General features: G+C 40.9%; 1 protein-coding gene across 1 annotated transcript in view; it reads right to left on the bottom strand.

The window, feature by feature from the left end:
- The window catches only part of USP24 (ubiquitin specific peptidase 24), a 98,534-nt gene that overhangs the window by 55,406 nt on the left and 18,279 nt on the right, over positions 1–24,849 (bottom strand). Inside the window, exons 4-23 of the mRNA XM_066622857.1 lie at positions 24,236–24,379; positions 22,381–22,503; positions 21,566–21,601; positions 19,816–19,881; positions 19,248–19,313; positions 17,463–17,537; positions 14,125–14,283; positions 13,434–13,548; positions 12,538–12,641; positions 8,346–8,453; positions 7,163–7,258; positions 6,915–7,076; positions 4,859–4,966; positions 3,808–3,957; positions 3,498–3,629; positions 2,268–2,379; positions 1,972–2,048; positions 1,559–1,699; positions 1,285–1,338; positions 466–581 (exon numbers count right to left, since the gene is read on the bottom strand). Of these exons, the coding sequence (XP_066478954.1) occupies positions 466–581; positions 1,285–1,338; positions 1,559–1,699; positions 1,972–2,048; positions 2,268–2,379; positions 3,498–3,629; positions 3,808–3,957; positions 4,859–4,966; positions 6,915–7,076; positions 7,163–7,258; positions 8,346–8,453; positions 12,538–12,641; positions 13,434–13,548; positions 14,125–14,283; positions 17,463–17,537; positions 19,248–19,313; positions 19,816–19,881; positions 21,566–21,601; positions 22,381–22,503; positions 24,236–24,379 (2,144 nt within the window). The remainder of the gene's footprint in view (positions 1–465; positions 582–1,284; positions 1,339–1,558; positions 1,700–1,971; positions 2,049–2,267; positions 2,380–3,497; positions 3,630–3,807; positions 3,958–4,858; positions 4,967–6,914; positions 7,077–7,162; positions 7,259–8,345; positions 8,454–12,537; positions 12,642–13,433; positions 13,549–14,124; positions 14,284–17,462; positions 17,538–19,247; positions 19,314–19,815; positions 19,882–21,565; positions 21,602–22,380; positions 22,504–24,235; positions 24,380–24,849) is intronic.

The raw sequence follows: 24,849 nt of genomic DNA, 5'->3' as shown, positions 1-24,849 counted from the left end.
GCACACAAGCCAGCAGCACATTCCTGATTCTCCAAAGCATGGTTTAGAGCAGTGGTTCTCACACATCTAGCACTGGGACCCACTTCTTTAGAATGAGAATCTGTCAGGACCCACCGGAAGTGATGTAATGACCGGAAGTGACATTATCAAGCAGGAAATTTTTTTTTGCTGCAATCCTACCCACACTTACCCAGGTGTAAGTTCTATTTACTATCATTGTTAAAAGAATATACATAGTTTGTTAAAAGTACAGGTCTGAAATATTTCCCCAAATGCAGTCACATACCATGGTAGCATCAAGTCTAATATATTAAAAATTAAATATTGAAATGAATGGGGACCCACCTGAAATTGGATCGCGACCCATCTAGTGGGTCCCAACCCACAGTTTGAAAAACACTGGTTTAGAGAATCATCTAAACTGAGCTAAAGTGAATATTCTTCTAAACCAAAATATGAGCTTACCTGTAAGGAGACTGTACTGATGTTGCCACAGTAGGCATGGCAGTTGCTGTTAGCATTTTTGTAGCTCTGGTAACAGCATGTGTTAACGTTGGACCACCGAGTGCTGAACTGGCTGCCTACAAAGAAAAAAGACCTGGCACTATTTTTGGAGCAACATGAAGACTAAAAGTCCCTGAAGGTTAAATGAGCAACATATTCAGTATTAAGGGCCACAGGGGAAATTATGAGGGTTGGTACAAAGGTAAGGCCTCCTATTTTTTAATTTCAAATCTGGCGCTGCATAGTCTGACTGTGTGGTCACTAAATGTGTTTAGTTTCACCATAGTTTCACTATTTGGCATGTGCTCTAAGTAATTTATTCTGCCAGATGGGAGAAATGAGTGTCACTCACTATATGTTGCAAAATATTTATTTGCAGTGCTGCCAAGGTGTAAATTTCTATGTATTTCTATTCCCCCACATAGTGATCCTGAACAATGACTGGGTGCGACTTGGATGTTTTATTTTGTTTACTGTAAGTTTGTGTGTTGATATTGCTGCCAATTAGTGGATATTGTTCATGCCAATAAAGGTTAAATATATACTATATATAATATCATGGCAATGCAGAGACACCAGCAAAGTATTATTGAGCCTGCGCAAAAGAACCAATGCAGCTGTCTATAACTTGGACATCCACAAATTGGACATCCCTAAGTTGGGAAGCATGTGTATTTTATTCAGGAAGGTGGCTTCGGTACAAAGCAAAGCATTTGAGAACTACCTTACAAACATGTAAGAAGAAAATGAAAACATCCAAGAAAGAAGTTTGACTCTTACTTCTAATCTTGTGTAACAATCAGCAATGAATTTCTTATGAAGTGACACAGAATCCTAAAAAAATAAAATAAAAGTAGCAAGTTTTACTGCAGATATATTGACGTAACAAAAATAAAGGCACAGGACTGTTACAAAACACAGGTAACTATATTTAAGCATGAGTCCAGGAAGAGAGAGCAGGTTTCCCAATGAACTTAAATTTACCTTCTCTCTCTTTCTGCTTGACCAGTATAGCTGTAGCCAGTTTTACAACTAAACAATTTTGGGTTATTACCTTTTTAAGTCTAGGATTTAGATTAATATAACTATGATTTATGATCAGCTGAATAGCTTCATTAGCTATTTCTTCATCAGGTGACTCCATTGCAATTTTCCAAATAAAATCCATTCCTATTAGTTCCAGTTTTTCAACATGCTATACGAAAGAAAAAAGGAAGCTGTTAGCACTTTGAATGCTTTTTTACCATATGAATGAATTCTTGTTTATGCCTAATAAAGGTTGACTTGACTTGACTTGAATGAATTCTAGCAAACTGGTGTGAGCCCAAACCCATGAAGACTTAGGTAAAAATTTACTAGGCAATCCAACATCTTATAATGACTGCCACTGTACAACATTATTTTCTCCAAACAAATCTGCCAGTTGGGGAACTGCATATAGAGCAAGAATATGAGAAAGCTGCTCACCAATTGGGTTCCTTGACGTTTCAATCGATGATCGCAGAGGTTCACATTTTCAAAAAACGTCTTAAACAAACCAAAACCTGTTTTTAAAAATTAAAATTTTAAAGGAATTCTTCTATTTTCATTTCACACAAACATCAGAAATACTATTTATAAAACAAGATCAGTGAAAAATGGACCATAATTCAATAGCTTATTCACAAGTTTCAACAGTGATAGGTTCACTGACTTTATTCTAAAATATCTGATAAATGCATGAAAAGTAGTTCTAACATGCGGGAGCAAAAATACTTACATACCATTCATAGTAATTTCATAGGACTCCAGTTTAAGAATTTTTTCTTTAAAAAGCTGCTGCTGAACATCACTCTCAAGATCATGCTGACCTTTTGTAAACCATTCAAAACACATCTGTGAAAAAAATGCATAATAAGGGGCTTTTAAGTACTGTTTTATGCTATAATATATCTTACATGCTCTGACATTCTATTTGCCAGACATTCTTCAGTTAAATTGCATTAATTGTAGAAAAATTTATTATACAGGAATACCTCCCTTAATGTGAGGGATACGTTCTGGAAAGCTGAACACTGAGTGAAATAGCACTATAGGAGACACTGTTTAAGACCGTGATCTTCAAAAAATTCTCCTCATTACATAACGCAATGGTAATCACATCATCACTGAGCAGTTGTATCTGGTGAGCGCAATGGAAGTATCATTGTCACTGCGATAGCATAGTAAGATCCCATAAGGCAGGTGGGGACTCTTAAGTTAGAGCAGTAGTTTTCAAACTCTCTAGGAGAGTTTGCACTGCTGCAAGTCCTTGAGGGAGCGGGGGAGTTAGCGAGGTGATCCCCAGAATCACACCACTCAGGAGGGCTGCAGGGACTGGGATGCACTTACCAGTGGAGCACAATTGCTCCACTTTCACAGCTGTGGAGCCCTGCAGACACTCATGCAGGGCTCCCCGCACCCCCAGGGGGGACTCGTGAGTGCATCCCAGTTCCTGCAGCCCTCCTGAGCAGCTGTTGCCTCCTCCCTGCCCCTGCCCCTTAAGGGGAAAGAGGCCAGGGCCTTCAGGCTGGGGTGTTGTAGCGCCCCAGTCCAAAAACCACCGAGTTAGAGGGAACATTTTCAGGAAATTTATTGTGGAAAGTATTACTATAATTGTCAGAGTTAGCATTCATTTATTTTCTGACTCCAGTTTCTCACAGCAATTTCTGTTAAATAGAAAGATAGCAATTAATTCTTCAAGTTTCATACCTAACTTTTTTCATAACTAAAAAAATTGAGTCCAGGATTACCTGGGACAGAAAACCGATCAGGTAGAGGTATTAGTCAAAATGGAACAAGTTTGCCATTAAAAGTGAAACTGTTCCCAGAAGCTTCACTTTTATACTAATTCAGGACTGATTCATGACAAATGAAAGTACATTAGAACAATATTGTTCCAGAGACAATGAAGAACAGCAGGTTCATAAAAACACCGCATATTAAAATTCACCACTCTATTTTCATGATCTCACCTCCCGATCTAATTCGCAGACATCTTGGCCTGTTACAAGGCATTCCCAGATTTCCCGAGCACGGTTCCATCCTAAATAAAGTGTGGCTTCTTGAAGGAAAAATGCTAGAAATTTCAGGTGTGCCTCTAAATACTGAAAGAAAACAAATGTAATGGCTTTAGTTGACTCTCTCTCTCTCTCTCTAGGGTACTTTAGCACACTTTATAACTTCTTATCTGAAACTTTACATCACTAGTTTTCCCCGTCATTAGCACACTCTTATTTAGAGACTTCCCAACCAGTAAGAATGTACTAGCACAATGTTTCTTACCTCCCGATATGTGTATCGGCCATCCACAAATGTTGTTCCAGACAGGCCTCCAGGCCCTGCCACTGATGCAGCCAATCTGTGGCATGCTATTAAGCTTCCTGTTACCAATTTCACAATCTCAAAATTTTTCTTCAAATCCTGAATAATGCTCTTAGAAAAAATATTGGAAAAGTTTATTAAGGAGAGCATTATAACAACTACAAAGTCGCTTTCAATATCTGCAAGGAAGTTTCGTCTTTCTGTCCCCTACTCACATATCTAACAAAGGTCTTAAATTTCTCAGTTCCTACATCATTCTCCTATTCACCACAATCTCCTAGTCCCACCATTGTTATAGGACAGTGGTTCTCAAACTTCTAGCATCAGGACCCACTTTTTAGAATGAGAATCTGTCAGGACCCACTGGAAGTGACAACATCAAGCAGGACAATTTTTAACAATTCTAGGCTGCAATCCTACCCACATTAACCCAGGAATAAGTTCCATTTACTATCATTGTTAAAAGCATATACATAGCAGCCTATTAAAAATACAAATCTGTCACATTTCTCCAAATGCAGTCGCACACCATGGTAGCATCAAGTCTAATATATTAAAAATAAAATATTGAAATGAATAGGGTCCCACCTGAAATTGGCTCGTGACCCATGTAGTGGGTCCCGACCCACAGTTTGAGAAACACTGTTCTAGGATAAATACAAATTCAACACACTCAATTCAGTTAACTCAGTACAAAATACTCATGTTTCATTTTCAAAGTCCAATTCAACTTCACTATAAAGATTTCACATTAAAATGTGAGCAAAGGTAATACTACAAAATCTGCATGACTTCATTAAATTCTTCATGTTGCTGCGTTTACAGCAAGAATACTATCACCGATACATTAACTACATTTCATATCCTGCTTTTCTGTCCCAAAGGACCCCATGAAGGGAGGGGGTTTACAAATGTAAGACCTTTCCATCTTTCCCATTATTCTGTTCCAACTTTCACCCACCAATCACACTCTAACCCACACAATCCTATTTTGTCTCAGAAATGTTCTCACCTTATCTTGTTTTTGGTAGGTCTGCTTAATAAATGAACGTGTGATTTCATGAAGCTGACGTAAAGCTGGTACCACCCACACAAACTGAGGATTGCTATGTTGGGACGACTAGTAAAAGAAGGTAGAATACATGCTTTCAGCAACTATATGAAGTAAACATTCATAGTATTTACCATTCTGGATTTTGCAGTTTGTACTTTTGACACTTCTTGAACTGACACAATCCCTACTAAATCAATTTCTTCCTTGTCCCTTTGGAGTGTCCATGTAGCATATACTTAGAATTCAGAGTAACCCACCCTGCTGCATTTGTTATATATGCATTTGTTATACAGGGAAATTAAACTAAATCGTGTCAAGCCCTTGCATCAAGTTTCTTATAAAGAAAAGCATATTGTCAAATGTTTTGTGTTTCTTCATCCAGGATTAAAAAGGAGGGATACCTCTTGGTTTCCATGTTGCATCTGCTGCCAAGAGGGCAGAGAATTTACACAGCTGTTGTCTTTTTACCCTAGATCTTCATCAGCTATTGAAGCTGATAACATACCTGCATATTCTATCAGCTAGGACAAGTAAATGAAGCTAGAATCATTTTTCTATTTCTGTATATAAGCGTCCCCCAGAATCCATTCTGGGACATCCCCCCCCAGTGGATAGCTGAATCCATGAAAACCAAGGATGACCCCCACCATCTGGAGGCTCTTCTGAGTCCCGCAGAGGTTGTGTGTCCACCTGCAGCCTCTGCAGGACTCAGATTGGCCATTTAGGCTGAAAAATGTCACTTCTGTTCTTACAAAAAACAACAACCCAGATGCTCCCCTCTCCTCCAGAGGGTGCAGGGAGCCCCATTCACATCCATGGTTAAGTGAAACCATGGATATGGGGGCCCCCTGTAATTGATTGTAATTTTGTATTCTGTGTGTATTTATTAAACTTTGGTTAAACGATCAGATTCTATATTGAATAGGGAGATTCTACCTTCACTTATCTGACCCTATGTCTTTGGCTTTTCAGCCAAGTAATTGGCAAAACGTACATTAAGACTGTAGAGAGGTTAGGAGAATTAGGCTACAATCCTATATTCAGTTTCCTGGGAGTAAGCTCCACTGAATATAATGAGACTAAATTCTGAATAGTCATGCATATGACTGTATTAGCGAATGGAAAAGCGCAGATTTGATTTCACCACTTTTATTTCTCCACCATAATACGCAACAGTCTTCAAATTAGTAACTATTGACTTTTATGCATTCTAATTCCAGAGGTAAAAGCTTACCTAGTGAACCCCTGAAGTCATAGTTAGAAGGAGAAATAACTTTCAAAGGACCCTGGAAATATCACAGTGACTCAAGGATGGAATCAGCAGATGACTCCAGTAACAAACAGAAAAATACTCCAGTCTATGGTGTTAGAGTCTTCTCTTGAACAGCAGGCTGTTGCTCATGAGAAATGCGTATTTTGGTTACTTCTTTAAAAGCATTTTTCATAAACTAGCACGTGTGGCATTGTGGAACTGCAGCTGTGGAGAAGGAGCTTTAATACTTGATTCTAGTTAGCATTGCATCTTTCCCCAGTACCCTATAAAAAAACCTGCACCCTATATGCTGTTTTTTTTTTTAAAGAACTGGCCAAAATACTCATTTTGTGTAATATGTATTTGGACCCTTAGTAAAAGATAGTCATTACACTATTAGGAAGTACTTCAGCTTGTTTCTTTGAACAAATTTCAATACTTCCTTTATACATATTACTTGGCAACAGCCTGTTGCACAGAGAACTTTTCCAGTGTAAGCTAAAGTATTTAGATACCAAAAAATGTTGTGGGTGGGTCCAGGTATGTCACCACACAATTCTACCCTTGTAGCTTTCCCCATACATGAACATTTGCTTGAAATAAGGCAAGAAATTTTCTCTTGAGAAATATTGGTATGCACAAACATTAAGCCTTTTCAAGGAGACCACCAAGATGAGAAGTTGCAGATGGAACAAATAACAATACAAAGAAATACTTAGAATGCAGGATCTGAGGAAAAACATATTCAAAAGGTAAACCAACTCTTTTAATGTCTTCTATGCATTTGATGATGTAGCTTCTTTTTATTGCCTCCTTCACTGCATATGCATCACTAAGGATTGTCAAATGCTCTTCCAGGGCTTGCTGAACCAAACTGCTGGGTAATGTTGGAAGATGAGCCAAGTCCCAGAGAACTTCAAGAACCTACAGTGATATACATACAAATGATCACCACCATTACTGCAGAAACTGGCATCTGTGCTTGCTTAACAATGGAATTCATTGCTCACTTTTCCAGTAGTTGTCTCTATGCGTGCTTCCCGACCAATACGTCCTATCAAGCTTAACAATTTCTGTCTCACTCTATCACTCTCAGACTCCCAACTCTACAGAGAAGAGAACAAGAAAAAATATAGTTATACTGAGACACTTTTTAAAGTTTGCCTCCTAGAGCAGTTTTACATTGCCATCAATGAATTCAGACAAGGGCAGATTTCAGAGAACAAAGAACTGGGAAAGGGATACACAAAAAGATTTAGTTCCATTACTAAGATTTCAATCTAATTCTTCAAGCATTCTTGAATTATACAGGAAATTATGAGATCTTGAGCACACTTGACAGTTGAATGCATCAACATGGTTACAATCTGAATGCCAAACAAGCTACTAGCAAAGGATGGTCTCATTGGAAACATCAACTACTAAAAACAATGGTAAATTACAATAAAAATTTTAATTCAAAAACTTAATTTATAATTTGATAGTCAAACAGTTACCACAAAACTTTTGAGAGCAAGGTAATTCACCTCAGAACTTGTCAGACAGCTACATTAACAGGCAAGGCCTGGTGGTTTCTATAAGTTAAAGCTGGTTTGATTCAATATCTCATCTAATCTACACCAAAAGCAACCCTAATATTTTCAATAACATTATCCAATTTGATAGCAAATTAAGGGTACAATCCTAACCCCCCTTTCCAGCACTGGCATAGCTGTGCCAGTGGGGCATATGCTGCATCCTGCAGTTGGGGGGCAGTTACAGAGACCTCTTCAAGGTAGGGCAATGTCTGTTCCCTTGCCTCAAAGTTGCATTGCCCTTATGTCAGTACTGGAAAGTGGGTTAGGATCAAGCCCTAAATCAATCACAATATAATGCTTTATTTTTCTTATTCCTAAACTGAAAACATGTTGTAAATAGACTGGGGTCGAGCTATTCTCATGGTTTTCAGATTCAACTAGACTTCACATATTTGCTGTAGATGCAGTTTATTATTATTATTAAATAGGTATATATTCTTAAATTTTTTTCAAAAGTTTAGCTTTGTGGTTTGCAACACTTTGTGGTTACAGAAAAAAAACTAAAGAATGATTTTCCACCCTAAGAGGACTCACAATCTAAAAAGCAGCAGAATACCAGCAACAGCCACTAGAAAGACACTGAGCTGGGGTGAATATAGACATTTACTCTCCTCACCTTCTGAATAAGGACAAAGAGATGACTGAGCTGGTCTGAGCTGAACTTCACAGCTGCTGCTGCAATGATAGTGTGGATGTTCTCTATCACAGTCGATGGTTGTCCTGACTGCAGAGATGGAGGGAGAATACAATAGTAAGGAGACAGCTATATAATACAAAAAGACAATTTAGAAAAAACAAAACAATATAAATGTGTGGGTGCTACACCAGTAAACTGTAACTGCATTTTAGAAGTATCCAGGATGACTTCTGAGGCATGGGGAGGTCATATGTGACCTGCTTGCACCATAGAACATCTCTAGGATGCATCTGGAAAGCACTCTAGTTGAATCTGGGAGGTCCTTGAGGCCCCCACAACTGTGGGCTTAGTAGCCATTTGAATGAAATCCATGGATGCAAACCCTCAGATGAGGGTCCAAGGTAATAATACATTTCCAATACCAGAGCAACAGAACAAGTAGTAATGAATGAGCAAATCATTGTCTTTTACATCTCAGTGACTGTCAGTGTAATAAGTTTTTCAAACTTAACTTTCTGCCACTTGAACAGGACAAAAATATTTGCATTTTGGGAGAGGTTTTGTGTTAAGAAGAGATACTGTTTGACTAGGCGAGTCATTAAATGAATACGTTCAGTTTCATGCTCTGGGTACTGAAAAAGTCAAACCAAACAGAGAAGTTGGGATAAGTTTCACAATAGTAAATAATAGTCTGAAAATGAATCACTCATTCATCTAAGAAGAGAGCTTAAGATTCATCTAAGAAGAAAGCTTCTTCAAATATGTTAGAAGCAGGAAACCCGCCAGAGAAGCGGTTGGCCCTCTGGATGGTGAGGGAGGGAAAGGGGAGATAAAAGGAGACTTAGAGATGGCAGAGAAATTAAATGAGTTCTTTGCATCTGTCTTCACGGCAGAAGACCTCGGGCAGATACCGCTGCCCGAACGGCCCCTCCTAACCGAGGAAGTCAGATAGAGGTTAAAAGAGAAGATGTTTCAGACCTCATTGATAAATTAAAGATCAATAAGTCACCGGGCCCTGATGGCATCCACCCAAGGGTTATTAAGGAATTGAAGAATGAAGTTGCAGATCTCTTGACTAAGGTATGCAACTTGTCCCTCAAAACGGCCACGGTACCAGAAGATTGGAGGATAGCAAATGTCACGCCTATTTTTAAAAAGGGAAAGAGGGGGGACCCGGGAAACTATAGGCCGGTCAGCCTAACATCTATACCGGGTAAGATGGTGGAATGCCTCATCAAAGATAGGATCTCAAAACACATAGACGAACAGGCCTTGCTGAGGGAGAGTCAGCATGGCTTCTGTAAGGGTAAGTCTTGCCTCACAAACCTTATAGAATTCTTTGAAAAGGTCAACAAGCATGTGGATGCGGGAGAACCCGTGGACATTATATATCTGGACTTTCAGAAGGCGTTTGACATGGTCCCTCACCAAAGGCTACTGAAAAAACTCCACAGTCAGGGAATTAGAGGACAGGTCCTCTCATGGATTGAGAACTGGTTGGAGGCCAGGAAGCAGAGAGTGGGTGTCAATGGGCAATTTTCACAATGGAGAGAGGTGAAAAGCGGTGTGCCCCAAGGATCTGTCCTGGGACCGGTGCTTTTCAACATCTTCATAAATGACCTGGAGACAGGGTTGAGCAGTGAAGTGGCTAAGTTTGCAGATGACACCAAACTTTTCCGAGTGGTAAAGACCAGAAGTGATTGTGAGGAGCTCCAGAAGGATCTCTCCAGACTGGCAGAATGGGCAGCAAAATGGCAGATGCGCTTCAATGTCAGTAAGTGTAAAGTCATGCACATTGGGGCAAAAAATCAAAACTTTAGATATAGGCTGATGGGTTCTGAGCTGTCTGTGACAGATCAGGAGAGAGATCTTGGGGTGGTGGTGGACAGGTTGATGAAAGTGTCGACCCAATGTGCGGCAGCAGTGAAGAAGGCCAATTCTATGCTTGGGATCATTAGGAAGGGTATTGAGAACAAAACGGTTAGTATTATAATGCCGTTGTACAAATCGATGGTAAGGCCACACCTGGAGTATTGTGTCCAGTTCTGGTCGCCGCATCTCAAAAAAGACATAGTGGAAATGGAAAAGGTGCAAAAGAGAGCGACTAAGATGATTACGGGGCTGGGGCACCTTCCTTATGAGGAAAGGCTACGGCGTTTGGGCCTCTTCAGCCTAGAAAAGAGACGCTTGAGGGGGGACATGATTGAGACATACAAAATTATGCAGGGGATGGACAGAGTGGATAGGGAGATGCTCTTTACACTCTCACATAATACCAGAACCAGGGGACATCCACTAAAATTGAGTGTTGGGCGGGTTAGGGCAGACAAAAGAAAATATTTCTTTACTCAGCGCATGGTCGGTCTGTGGAACTCCTTGCCACAGGATGTGGTGCTGGCGTCTAGCCTAGACGCCTTTAAAAGGGGATTGGACGAGTTTCTGGAGGAAAAATCCATTATGGGGTACAAGCCATGATGTGTATGCGCAACCTCCTGATTTTAGAAATGGGTTAAGTCAGAATGCCAGATGTAGGGGAGAGCACCAGGATGAGGTCTCTTGTTATCTGTTGTGCTCCCTGGGGCATTTGGTGGGCCGCTGTGAGATACAGGAAGCTGGACTAGATGGGCCTATGGCCTGATCCAGTGGGGCTGTTCTTATGTTCTTATGTAGAGAGTCCTTCCAAGAGCCTTGAAAAGTAAAACTGCTAAAAAAAGTTAAGATCAAGTAAGAAATTAGCTGTCTCACTGTCCTTCACGATTGCTGACTTGACTTGTTCTTACATAAGAAGCTGACTTAGCACCTACCAGTTCATTAGAAAAGCTAGAAGACATTATATGAATAATTCTAGTATATAAAACCCACACTTATTACAGCATGATCCTTGGTTGCAAAGCATAAAACTACTGATAACACTGTGGATGTCAGGTGCCATACATTTCAAATATTGGAAAGGGGCTGCTTAGAGCAGCAGGCTTCAACTCTTCTAAACAAAGGACCCGTCATTAAATCCAAGCTGCAACACAAAATCTCCCCACATCCCTTGGCATTCTGGGGTATGACAACACTTTGCGGTGTGACAGAAAAGTGCTCAGCAAGCTCCCTATCTTGAGAGTTACTGAGCCTACCTTTGGTAAAATTTATTTGGTTTTGTTTTGCTTAAAGTTGCAGTTTCCTAATTGCTGTGCTAGAAAGGGATAGTTTAACAAGGGGATTTTATAAGCTGTGACTTCTGTGCAAAATTAAGAGACACAAAGTTCTATTTTTTTTTAAAAAAACATCTCACAGGTTTGGCAGCACAATGACTGCGCACAAAATACTAAGATTACTGCAACCATGCCAGGGAATAAATAGCTGTGTCACCATACTTCAAGCTGCTGCATATTGATTGGCTGTACAGTGTACAGCATTTTAAATAGTCTATATGCTAGCTGAAAATTAAAGAAAAACAGTCCTTGTGCTTACAAAATTCTTGCACACTGGCCCCTGCACAAACCTTCACACTACATTTTTCACTAAACACTTGGATACTCATGAATGAAAGCATAGAACATAGAGAGGTGTATGTTTTTGGTGAGTAAGAGAGATTACAGCCCAAGTCTCACTGAATAAAATGGGCTTACTTCTGAGTAAAGTAAAGTTTTCAAACACCTCTAGGAATGTATTCTCTCAATGTGCCCAGTATTGAGGAGGCTGATTTCATCAGAAGCAGTAATTTCTGCTGATAATTTGGGTGCATTTTGATTTTTATGAAGTATAGCCTCACTTAATATACATTTGACAAGTGGATAAAGTTGCCAGTCAACTATGCCTGCGACTTTGCTTCTTTACTCTCTTTGTGAGGCCACTCAGCTCTCCATACATCTTCATGAGGGCCTTTTAGGAATGGAGATTCGCCACTTCCTTTCTCACAAATACCCTTCTTGGGAAGTCGGGAGCCTCCATTCCTAGAAGGCTGCAGGAAAAAGAAAGAAGTATCACAGAAGGAGTCCTGTTCAGGAAGTGACAAAGAGGACCAAGGGCTTTGCAAAGTACTGTAAAAGTTTTGTTAACTGGCGACTCCCATTCCCCATGGTTGCCAGTTAAAGCTGTTCCTTTATACATGCATTTCAGAATGACAATTCCCTAGACCATAAAAACTTTGAACTTTAGGCACAGAACTGCATATCCTTACCTGTATTCTCCAAATTTTTGTCAGCTCATCCAATGATAACTTGCTTCCCAACAACTCAATAATTCCCTTTATACGATCACAATATTGTGCTTGGTCTATGTTACCTAGCACGAGAAATACAGAACACAGTGAGCTTAGACAAGATGAACGCTTTACTAAGACTTTGACACTAACACCACACAAATTCAATTTTCGTAAATGAAAAGTATAACATGAACTCCATGTCGCTCCTCATGTTTCCACTGAAATCTCTGCAATTGAAGAATAAATCATCTCTCCATATTAAGTAAAGAACAAGGGATACGACATGCCTAAGCACAACAACTCAATGGAATATACTTATGAATTGACATGCTTAGAACTGCATCACATATCTGTTAAATGCCTTAAGAAATGCATCCTCTTTTCACAGGGAGAGCGGAGTAGGCAGAGTTACTAGGTCGGCAGAGATAGACAACAAAAAAGATTAAGTAGACCAGTGGTTCTCAAACTTTTTACAAGCCCTAGAAGCTGTTGCCCAATTTATAGATGCCAATGGGATGTGGCTATAATGGTGGTTGGACAGCAGTGCTTCCTCTGCCCAAGTAAAAGCTTGTTTAACCCTTGATGCACATAGTCTGATCTGCCCTGTGAATTGCAAAACTGACCAGAAATTGGGTCACATCATACTGGCGGGTCCTGGACCCAGAGGAGACAACTACAATAAATACAAAAATGCTTACTACATCATTGGTGATGGCAGCACACAAGACCTCAAAGCCTTAAAGACACTTATTTTAAATTTTTACTAAGTGCATCCATCTCAAAAAACAACTACACTGAGATATGGTATCAATTTTTCTTTCAGTTTAAGTTGTTCAGAAACAAAGCACGGAATCACATATCCAAATGCTTACCCTCTAATGCAATTGACAGGACTGAGTTTTCTACTAGCCAGTTTAATAACCGATCTGTATCTATTGCATTCTTCACTGATTTTGACACAGTGCTATCTTCAATAAGTTTTGTTACCTAAAAGGGAAGACATACAGCATACTTTGAGGACTTTGACTTTAGAAATAATGGATGCTGCCCGCTTTGTAATATGTTTTGTGCATAAGTGGGTGCACTGTCATAGATGCATTCAAATTCAATGGATTTTCAGCAATAATTGACACTCTTACCCTCTATTAGGCTCATTAAACTGAGGGTTCAGTGCAGCACAGAACCATTCCAAAAAAGTAATAAAAACAATCATAAAAGAAAGTTACAACACAAACAGTAGCTAGAAACCATCAGAATGGGACCCAGATAAAAAGTCTGGTTAAATGCTGCTTGCTGAAATTCATATTGCAGCAGAGTAACATCCAAGAGGGGGCCAAATCTCCCAGAATAGGGAGTTCAAGAGGCTGGACTCCACAACTAAGAAAGCCATCTCATGTGTTCCCACCGACTGCACCTCTAACTGAATGGGAGCTATAGCTTCTCTCAATATTTAATAATTGAGAACCTTTAGAAGAGATTTTGTGATAGTGATAAGCACAGATGTTTCATACTATAATGGCAACTTAATATGATTTAATTCTTTAAAAATTAACTTGCACTTACTTCCTTGAGAGAGTTCATCTTTGCACTGAAGTGTGGCGATTTCAGCATACGCAGTAAGATGTCTAGCCGCAGGTCATCCACTACTGTTACTAAGTCAGGTTGGAAACGCATACAAAGGAGCTTGATGGCAGATAAGAGTTCAGGGATACTGACTAGCCTCTGTGAAATTAAAAAATACTCTGTGGATGTATTGTACTCAAAATGAAATTGAGTGACAGGGAAAACACAATTAGGTGCAGTCTGATCACTGAACTAAAGGCTGCAATAAGAACATAAGAACAGCCCCACTGGATCAGGCCATAGGCCCATCTAGTCCAGCTTCCTGTATCTCACAGCTGCCCCACCAAATGCCCCAGGGCGCACACCTGATAACAAGAGACCTGCATCCTGGTGCCCTCCCTTACATCTGACATAGCCCATTTCTAAAATCAGGAGGTTGCACATACACATCATGGCTTGTAACCCATCATGGATTTTTCCTCCAGAAACTTGTCCAATCCCCTTTTAAAGGCATCCAGGCCAGATGCCCTCTCCCCATCCTGTGGCAAAGAGTTCCACAGACCAACCACACGCTGAGTAAAGAAATATTTTCTTTCGTCTGTCCTAACTCTCCCAATTTTAGCAGCTGTCCCCTGGTTCTGGTGTTATGTGAGAGTGTAAAGAGCATCTCTCTATCCACTCTGTCCATCCCCTGCATAATTTTGTATGTCTCAATCATGTCCCCCCTCAGGCATCTCTTTTCTAGGCTGAAGAGGCCCAAACGCCATAGCCTTTCCTCATAAGGAAGATGCCCCAGCCCAGCAATCATCTTAGTTGCCCTCTTTTGCACCTTTTCCATTTCCACTATATCCTTTTTGAGATGTGGCAACCAGAACTGAACACAATACTCCAGGTGTGGCCTTACCATCGATTTGTACAACGGCAGTATAATATTAGCTGTTTTCTCAATACCTTTTCTAATGATCCCAAGCATAGAACTGGCCTTCTTTACTGCTGCCACACATTGGGTCGACACTGTCATCGACTTATCCACCACAAGATCTCTCTCCTGATCTGTCACAAACAGCTCAGAACCCATTAGCATATATGTGAAGTTTTGATTTTTTGCCCCAATGTGCATGACTTTACACTTACTTACATTGAAACGCATCTGCCATTTTGCTGCCCATTCTACTAGTTTGGAGAGATCCTTCTGGAGCTCCTCACAATCACTTCTGGTCTTCACCACTCGGAAAAGTTTGGTGTCATCTGCAAACTTAGCCACCTCACTGCTCAACCCTGTCTCCAGGTCATTTATGAAGCGGATGAAGAGCACTGGTCCCAGGACAGATCCTTGGGGCACACCACTTTTCACCTCTCTCCATTGTGAAAATTGCCCATTGAGACCCACTCTCTGTTTCATGGTCTTCAATCAGGTCTCAGTCCAGGAGAGGACCTGCCTTCTAATTTCCTGACTGTGGAGTTTTTTCAGTAGCCTTTGATGAGGGACCGTGTTGAACGCCTTCTGAAAGTCTAGATATATAATGTCCACAGGTTCTCCCGCATCCACATGCCTGTTGACCTTTTCAAAGAATTCTAAAAGGTTTGTGAGGCACGACGTACCCTTACAGAAGCCATGCTGATTCTCCTTCAGCAAGGCCTGTTCGTCTATGTGTTTTGAGATTCTATCTTTGATGAGTCATTCCACCATCTTACCCGGTATAGATGTTAGGCTGACCGGTCTATGGTTTCCTGTGTCCCCCTCTTTCCCTTTTTAAAGATCAGCATGACATTTGCTATCCTCCAATCCTCTGGTATTGTGGCCGTTTTGAGGGACAAGTTGCATATTTTAGTCAAGAGATAAGCAACTTCATTCTTCAATTCCTTAAAAACTCTAGGATGGATGCCATCAGGGCTCGGTGACTTATTGATCTTTAATTTATCTATGAGGTCTGAAACATCTCTTTTAACCTCTATCTGACTTAATTCCTTGGTCAGGAGGTGCCTTTCGGGCAGCGGTATCTGCCCAAGGTCTTCTGCCGTGAAGACAGATGCAAAGAACTCATTCAATTTCTCTGCCATCGCTAAGTCTCCTTTTATTTCCCCTTTCCCTCCCTCACCATCCAGAGGGCCAAACCTTTCTCTGGCAGGTTTCCTGCTTCTAACGTATTTGAAGAAGCTTTTATTATTCCCCTTAATGCTGCTGGCCATGTGTTCCTCATATTCTCTCTTGGCTTCCTGTATCACCTTCTTACATTTCTTTTGCCACAGTTTATGTTCCTTTTTATTCTCCTCATTAGGGTAAGACTTCCATTTATGGAAGGAAGCTTCCTTGCCCTTTATGGCCTCTCTACCTTGGCTGGTTAGCCATGCGGGCACCCTCCTGGACTTAGTTGAGTCCTTCTTCCTTTGCGGTATACACCCCAATGTGCATGTCGAAACGGATCGCAGCATGATCACTGTTCTCTAATGGCTCAGTAACATTGACATCTCTAACCAGGTTCTGAGTACTGCACAATATTAAATCCAGAATCACCTGTCCTCTGGTGGGCTCCATGACTAGCTGCTCTAAGGCACAGTCATTTAGCATGTCAAGGAATCTGGTCTCCTTTTTATGACCAGAACACAAATTGATCCAGTCAATATGAGGATAATTGAAGTCCCCCATGATTACAACCCTGTCCCTCCTTGTCACCTCCCTGATCTGTTTCCTCATTTCAAGGTCCCCTTCCGGTTTCTGGTCTGGAGGACGATAGTACGCCACCAGTATTACATCACTCCTCAGGCCTGGTAATTTAACCCATGGGGATTCTATGGAGTTGGACCCACCTTCAATATCTACTTTGTTGGACTCTATCCCTTCCTTTACATAAATGGCCACCTCACCTGCAACACGCCCCTCCCTGTCCCTCCTGTAGAGTTTATAGTCTGGGACTGCCGTATCCCACTGATTCTCCACATTCCACCAGGTTTCCGTTATGCCCACAATCTTGCAAACATTTACTCGTGATAAAGTCCCATTGAAAATATGCCCAGGATTAGGTTATAGATCTCTCTAGCAAAACAACAGCTCAGGTTCGCATTTGCAGAAAGTGTACACAGCTTTTAAAACATGAAAGTATTTATGTATTTATCACCATTTAAACAATCATGGAATATAAACTAATAATCTAGGTAGAAAAAACAACAATGACAATTCTAATCTACATGGATGCACATAGTGAGAAATATGGAGAAATGTGACAGTGATTACAAAGGTCTGTCTGAAACAATCAGAGAATTATAGTATGAAATATTTGCATGTGTTCAAAGAAGAATGCAAATTAATAACTGCAAGTATTTAGAAAATCAAGTTCTACCTTGTCTTTTAGGTCCTTCTCTTCCACATTCTGTACATATTTAATCATATTATGAATTACAGGATCCAACATGGGCTATAAAACAAAAATGCAGTTTTTGAACATATTGAGAGAAATTACTCAGGATCTAGATCGGGGTGCCCAAACTCCAGCCCACGGGCCACTTGTGGCCCGCTACAGGTCCCCATCCGGCTCCCAGGGGTCCCGTCATCTCCAATGGGCACTCGGCCCTCACCCCAGCCCACGCTGGCCCGCCACGCAAGCTCCGCGCCTTGCTTCCCTCACTATCGCTGAGCTCAGTGGTAGCGAAGGAAAGACGAGCCCAGCGGGCGCGCACGGCCTTTTATAGTGGGAAGGTAATGTGGGACTTGCAGGTCTTGTGTTACTTCCCACTATAAAAGACCCTGCGCGCTTGCCAACTGGTCTCTCCCTGCCTTGCCCATGGGCTGGGCTGGGCTCCACTGGGCTGGGCTCCCCTCCTGCAACCTGAGCCAGGAGAGTGAGAGAGATTCCGCGCATGGGGCGGGAACCCAGCCAGCAGCACATGCCTCCTAGGGATCCGAGGGAGGGAGGGCTGGTTGGCTGGCCAGCCGGCAGGCAGGCAGCAGCACCTGCCGCCCTAGCTAGTGAGGAAGGGAGGTTAGGTGGGCAGGGAGGCAGCCAAGTAAGTGAGTGGGCAGCCAGGCAGGAGCACATACCACCCAAGCAAACGAGGGAGGGAAGGAAGGAGGGAGGGCAAGGGGGCAGGCAAGCAGGCGGGTGTATGTGTGTGAAAGTGTGGAAGATTCCCCCCCCCCCGTTTGTGTGTATGAATGAGATCATAAACTGGCTTGAAGACCTCCCCCCCTTATTACTGTGAATGGAATCATAAACTGGCATGAAGATCTCCCCCCCATTCATGTGAATGGAATCAAACTGGCTTGAATTCATTCATTCATTTTTCGTTTCTAATAAATTTGTGTAAATTTATTCAAATTTGAAATGTAAATTAATTCTTTTTTTCCGGCCCCCAACACAGTGTCAGAGAGATGATCTGGCCCCCTGCCAAAAACTCTGAGCACCCCTGATCTAGATTAACATAAGAACAGCCCTGCTGGATCAGGCCACAGGCCCATCTAGTCCAGCTTCCTGTATCTCACAGTGGCCCACCAAATGCCCCAGGGAGCACACCAAACAAGAGACCTACATCCTGGCGCCCTCCCTTGCATCTGACACAGCCCATTTCTAAATTATAGATTATAATGGGTTGCTTCTATCTGATAACACCCCCACTACAAACTTGGGCAGGATGGCGAGTTGTACATTTCCAACCTCCCCTACCCACTACAGTGTCTTGCAACCCTCCCCAAAAGCTGCTCCTGAAGGTCAGAGGACCTGCTATAGACTCAATAGGGCACAAAGAATTGCAGCCACAAAGAAAAAATCATCAATCCCCTTCCCAATCAGTCCCAAAATAGAAGTGCTTTCCACTCAAGCACCAGGGTTGTTCAGACACTAGCCTCTAGTTAGCATTCCATTATATTTAATGCAAACTAAACCAATATAAGCCAGTTTGTTGTGAGGGTATCTGAAGTAAGAAGCCCAGACAAACTGTATTGGTAATGCACAAATTTATGTCATAATATGTCTGATTATTCAAAGCTATCTCCAATACAAACCAAATGGCACAATTAAGGACCAAATGGACAACAAACAGTATCATTCCAATAAGTACTTTAAAAAAATAACCCAGTGACTATTTCTATGTAGAACTAAAAAGAACTTAAATAGAGGCTGGTTTGTTACCTGTACTACTGAAGAGTTGAGATACTCTGCGCACACTCCTAAAGGTTGAACCAGTGAAGAGACTGCCTGGAAAAAAGCAGAAATTTAATTATTTATTCAAGGCAGACCCCAGGCAGGTACTGCATAAAGGTTTCAAAAACTGACCTCTGGCATATTACAAGCATTAGATAGGAAAATAGCATCTTCTGCAATGAACTATGTCCAATACACTCTCGTCTGACTCCCAAAAGAACAAAATGCAACTACACAGGCCTTTTCACACTGTGAAACACTATAGTTTCACAGGCAGCTTATTATCACTTAATAAGTGAAACTTATTCATAGTTTCACTAGTTTCACAATAGTTTCACATGAATAAGTTTCACACTAATAAGAGCAGCACTTATATTTAAAGCAGCAAAAAAATTTAGTTAAAGCAACGTAAAGCTTAAAAAAATTGCATTTGTTTCATTCTGCACCAGTCAAGACACGAGGTATTACTTCGCAGCAATAGCAAAGTTCAGGAACACAGCAAGATCACTGTGAAAGATTCACAAAACTAACAAAATAAACTGGAATATTCACTTACCCCAAGTTCAATATCTTCTGAATGAAGTTTAGACTGAATTGCAGAAAATCCACCCAATTCTGCAAACTAAACAAGTACAAGTCAGAGAGTAGAATATGCTTTTTAAAAATACACATGCACCACAAATAAAACACTCTTTACACTGTAAGCTATTCAGATAAGAGCAGTTTGTACCCCCCCCCCAAGAGTGGGGCATGAATATGCCTTCAATCGCTGGAATATATGGCATGAAACCAAGCTGTGTCTGTTTCACTATTTAGTGGATATTTGCCCTCACTTTCTTCTAGTATGGTACTAAGGTGTCTAATTATGGAACACCTATAACTTTACCCCATTTGATTGTTCCATACAATTCATGCATTTTCCCCTTCCTTTGTGACAGCAGCTCTGGAAAGTTACACAAGCCCCCATACTCCAAGAACATTTTATACAAGCACCAGTATTTGAATAACACTCTGCCACATACACAAACACACACTTTTAGTGCCAAAAACATTCATCTCTCATGTTGCTCAAATGATGCAATGAAGCACTTCATGTGTTTGCCATCACAGTCCATATTCAACACAACTCCTTAACATTAAGTTCCACAGTGTTGACTTCCCTTATCTTTTGGCCCTTATTTCTAATTCTACAGTCTTCCTGCCCTACTATATTCTGACGGTCTCTTGCTCCAATACAACACTCTTCATTCTCCTTTGCTGTTGCTTTCTGCATGTGAAACTGTCCCAGAACAACTACATAGTGCTTCTTCTCTCCCCCTCCAAATCCCACCTTTTTTGCATAGCCTTTGACTAACTTAAGCCTGTCATTCCCAGACAATACCATGTTTAAGAATATCTGCATTTGCTCACATTCGGTCTTCTCTACCCTCTGTTTTTTTCCCCATTGTCTACTTCATTCTGTAAAATCCTGGAAGGCTGGGACTGTTGTATTTTTATTTATTTCATAAACAGAGAGCCATATAATAGATGTCTCAATCAAACAGGCTCATGGGGGCCCTTCTAACTGTGCCACCAGCAGTAGAGGTGAGGGGATGACAGCAAGAAATAGGGCCTTCTTGGTGGTGGTGCTCCATCTATGGAATGCCCTTCCCCTAGAATTGAGAACATCTTCTTTAGAGTCTCAAGACTTTTTTTTTAATTTAGGGAAGCTTTTAAATGCTGACACTTTTTAGTGGGGGGGGGGCTGGCGCTTTTTAGGAAACATCTTTTAATGATCCAACTGGGTCTTACTGTTTTACAGTTTTTATTGTTTTCTATTAATGCTTTAGCATTGTTTTATCTAGTACATTGATACATTCTGTAAGCCACCCTGAGGGCCCCTAAGCGGGATGGAAAGGCAGGATATAAATTTCTTAAATAAAATAAATAACACAAGCCTACAAAACTGAGGGTCAGAAAAGTTTTTCCCAAACCTTACGGTGGTTTGATATGAATTTGGGGTGCCAATTCCAAAAATGGCATCCGTTTTGCCCTATCACGTCCAGTTTTGGAGATATAGTATAGCCTCATTAGTGAATGGTTCGAGCGGCTTCATGAGGAAGCCATGGTGTAGGCTTCCTCATGAGGAAGCTGCTTGAACCATTCACTAAAGAGGCTATGCTGTGTCTCCAAAACTAGGCATGATAGGGCAAAATGGATGCCATTTTTCTGAATCGGCACCCCAAATATACCCAGGAATTGGTGTAACGTTTAAGGAAGTAAAATGTGTGTTGGCCTGTGTAATTAATACAATATTTTTTACTTACCCTATTCACTAAGTCCACTAACCATCCATGTGGTTCCTAAACAATTGAGAAGGAAACAACTCAGTAATGTTTTCTCGAGATGATATTGTAAAAGACTGGTATTTTAATTAAGTGTATTTCCATTTAAGGCTTTAAGATCACTCCATGCACATGTAGTCAATGCAAAGGGAATACAAGCTTTGAATTCCTTGTTAGCAACTCTTCAGAAGTGTGCAGATGTTCTCATTCGCACTATCCACTTCCCACCTTTTGCTTAATAATTATAATGGCTTTGGTTGCCGACTCAGAAGCAGCTATATCTACAGCCCATCCTGGAGCACATCATCATTAAGAATGCTTGCACTGAAATTCAGTATTAGGAATGAGGAAACTGAAGTCTGTGAAAATGTCTAGAAGTCCCATGACTGAAACTGTATTTAGTTATGCAAAAAGCAAAGGAAATGCTATCACTTCTGCTCTGCCACTACCCACATCTGAAAAGGACTGATAGTGAGAAGTCTACAACATCATTAAAACCACAGAAAGACCTGTCTGAAGAGCATTACTGCAGTGTAATCACCATTAAGATGACTTGGCTGTGAGCACTGGGTTATCGGCTAGAATTAGAGTTCTTTAACCAACAAACCAGCAGAAATAGTTATTCCAAAGGTTGCTGGTCAAGAAACAAATTGGAAGCTCTGTTGGATACCACCATTAGAAAATAGCCATATCTATTCCAGGTCTCTCATTCACACTAAATCAAGCCCCCAACTGTTAAAATACAAGGAAAATTCCATATTACTTCACAAGAAGAGGAAGTGTGAACATTTACTCACCTTCTGGAAAGTAGAAATGGGTGAGACAGCATACATGTTTCCCTCCCCAAATACTTCTGCCCAGTTCCTTTGGCACACTTTCATCCGATTCTTGAAATGGTACTCATTGTCCGGATTAAGAGCCTAGATGCACCAAAACAAACACAAAACACAAAAAACATGAGCAACAAAACAAGACACAGTTTGCAATTTTCAAGGCAAAACAGTTCTGTTTGTGGTGGTGATTCATAATAGTTTATCATCTATTTTTCTCCTCCTAAGAAAAAAGAAGTGTCTATAGAACTAGCATGCAACCAGTTCAGCGCTTCAGAATGAACATTTTCCAATGTTAGCTACATCTACTCATAACTGAGAAACAATCTATGTTTTTAGTATGTCATGACTTGAATTTTCTTGAATAATATCATATGCTCATTTGGATTTAAGACTGGTAGGAGACATTCTTTCATATTCCATTGCAGAGATTTAACATAATCCTTAATTTTGACCTTTAGAACAAAAACTGGAATATTTTGTACAACACCCAGCATAAAACAAAGGACAGATGTCATTATCAGTACAGAACCATACAATTTACCTAGCCGACAAATGTAAATACATTTCATAAACAAAGACATTCCAATGCAAATGAAACTCAATACAATTGTGTAAGTCTGTCTATAGTTATGCGCATAAAACAGTTACAATAAGGCACTACAGTGGGCCATCCTTATCTGCTGGTTCAGTATCTGCAGATTTGAATATCCACAGATGTCAAGCCTGTGGTTGGAGGGCTTCAGAGGACATCCCGGACATGCCTTCTAGTTGCATCCAGTCTTCTGAGGGGCGGGGAGGTCACATGTGACCTTCCTGCACATCAGAAGCCTCCTTGATGCTTCTGAAAAGCACTTCCAGTTTGCCAGAAAGAAGTGCCTTTCAGAAGCATCCGGGAGGCCTTCTGAATCATGGGTAAATCACACACAACCTCTGGAGGGCAGGGAGCAGCCTCCCAGGTAAGTGCAATTGTGGTGCCGCATAGGACACCTTGGATTTCAGTATCCATGGAAGGTTCTGGAACAGATCCCTGAGGATACTTTGTGCCCACTATATTTTAAACTCTACATACTGTTCACTTTCACTTTATTTTAGTGATAAAGTGTTTTGATCTTAGAGTCCTGAACACCACTATCTTTGGTAGCTTAGTATTTTATAATCCAATCACCACTTGGGGACTGGGGTTTAAAGAGCCTAAGGCTCTGAGTTTGGTGAAGCAAAAAAAGCAAGTTTTGAACAAAATCATGTTCATCATTTGATAAGTTAATACTATAAACCACTATTCCCCAAAATCAAGAAAATATTAATGTCCTTAAATTAGGACTAGTTTGCCACTCCCTATACCCCTCAAGTAAAAAACAACAACCAAGAAGTTATAATCAGCAACTACATTACATCACCATTCATTGCCATCCAGTGAAGTATTCAGAAGCTGAACACTTTGCATTTATATTTTACTCCATTTTAGAAACTTGGGTCTTGAAGATGAATTAGCTGATTGCAACTTATGGCTTGTCAGCTGAGCCATCTCACTAACAGCCCAATCCTAACCAAATTTTCAGCACCAAGGTAGTTGGAATGCAGGCTCAAAGTAAGGGAACAAACATTCCCTTACCTTGAGGAAGCCTCCGTGACTCCACCCCCAGAATGCAGTGTGTGCAGTGTGAATGCATCAACGCCAGTAAGTTGGTTAGGATTGGACTGAGTTATAAATTATGTTAACCAGGATACAGAATTATCAATCTTTATGTGGATAGGATGTATTCAAGAAATTTCATTCTTCAAGTTCATATCAGAGAGATATATCAAGTAATTACATTACCATTGTAAGCACAGCCAAAAGGCCAACTGGAATAGGATCTTGCTTCACTCTTTCTGCAACAAGATCTACTAGTAGCATCAACATATTGTAGATTCCCTCATGGATTTCAGTGCCCCATTTATGAACGGCACTTGATGTCAACAGCTGCAAAGAAACAATATACGTTAAAATGCTGGCATAGATCTACAAACAAAAACACTTCTCTAGTCTCAGGTAGAAAACTATTTTGGAGCTGCCTATTTAGCAATAGCTTACTTATACAGTACACTGAGGTCTGAAATTCATAAGAATAGCTGAAAGTTTTGTATGGCAGGGGTGCCCAAACCCCGGCCCAGGGGCCACTTGCAGCCCTTGGGGGCTCCCAATCCGGCCCATGGGGAGCCCCCAGTCTCCAGTGAGCCTCTGGCCCTCTGGAGACTTGCTGGATCCCATGTTGGCCTGATGCAACTGCTCTCAGTGTGAGAACAACTGTTTGACCTCTCACCTGAGCTGTGGGACAAGGGCTCCCTCTACTACTTGCTGTTTCATGTCTGTGATGCAGCAGTGGCAGTGAAGGAAACGCTGGTCTTGCTTTGTGCAAGACCTTTTATAGTCCTTGACTTATTATAAGACCT

The sequence above is a fragment of the Tiliqua scincoides genome, chromosome 4, assembly GCF_035046505.1.
Source record: "Tiliqua scincoides isolate rTilSci1 chromosome 4, rTilSci1.hap2, whole genome shotgun sequence".
NCBI classification, from domain to species: Eukaryota; Metazoa; Chordata; class Lepidosauria; order Squamata; family Scincidae; genus Tiliqua; species Tiliqua scincoides.
Note: the sequence above shows the minus strand (reverse complement) of the source record. Positions and strands in the feature narration are given on the sequence as shown.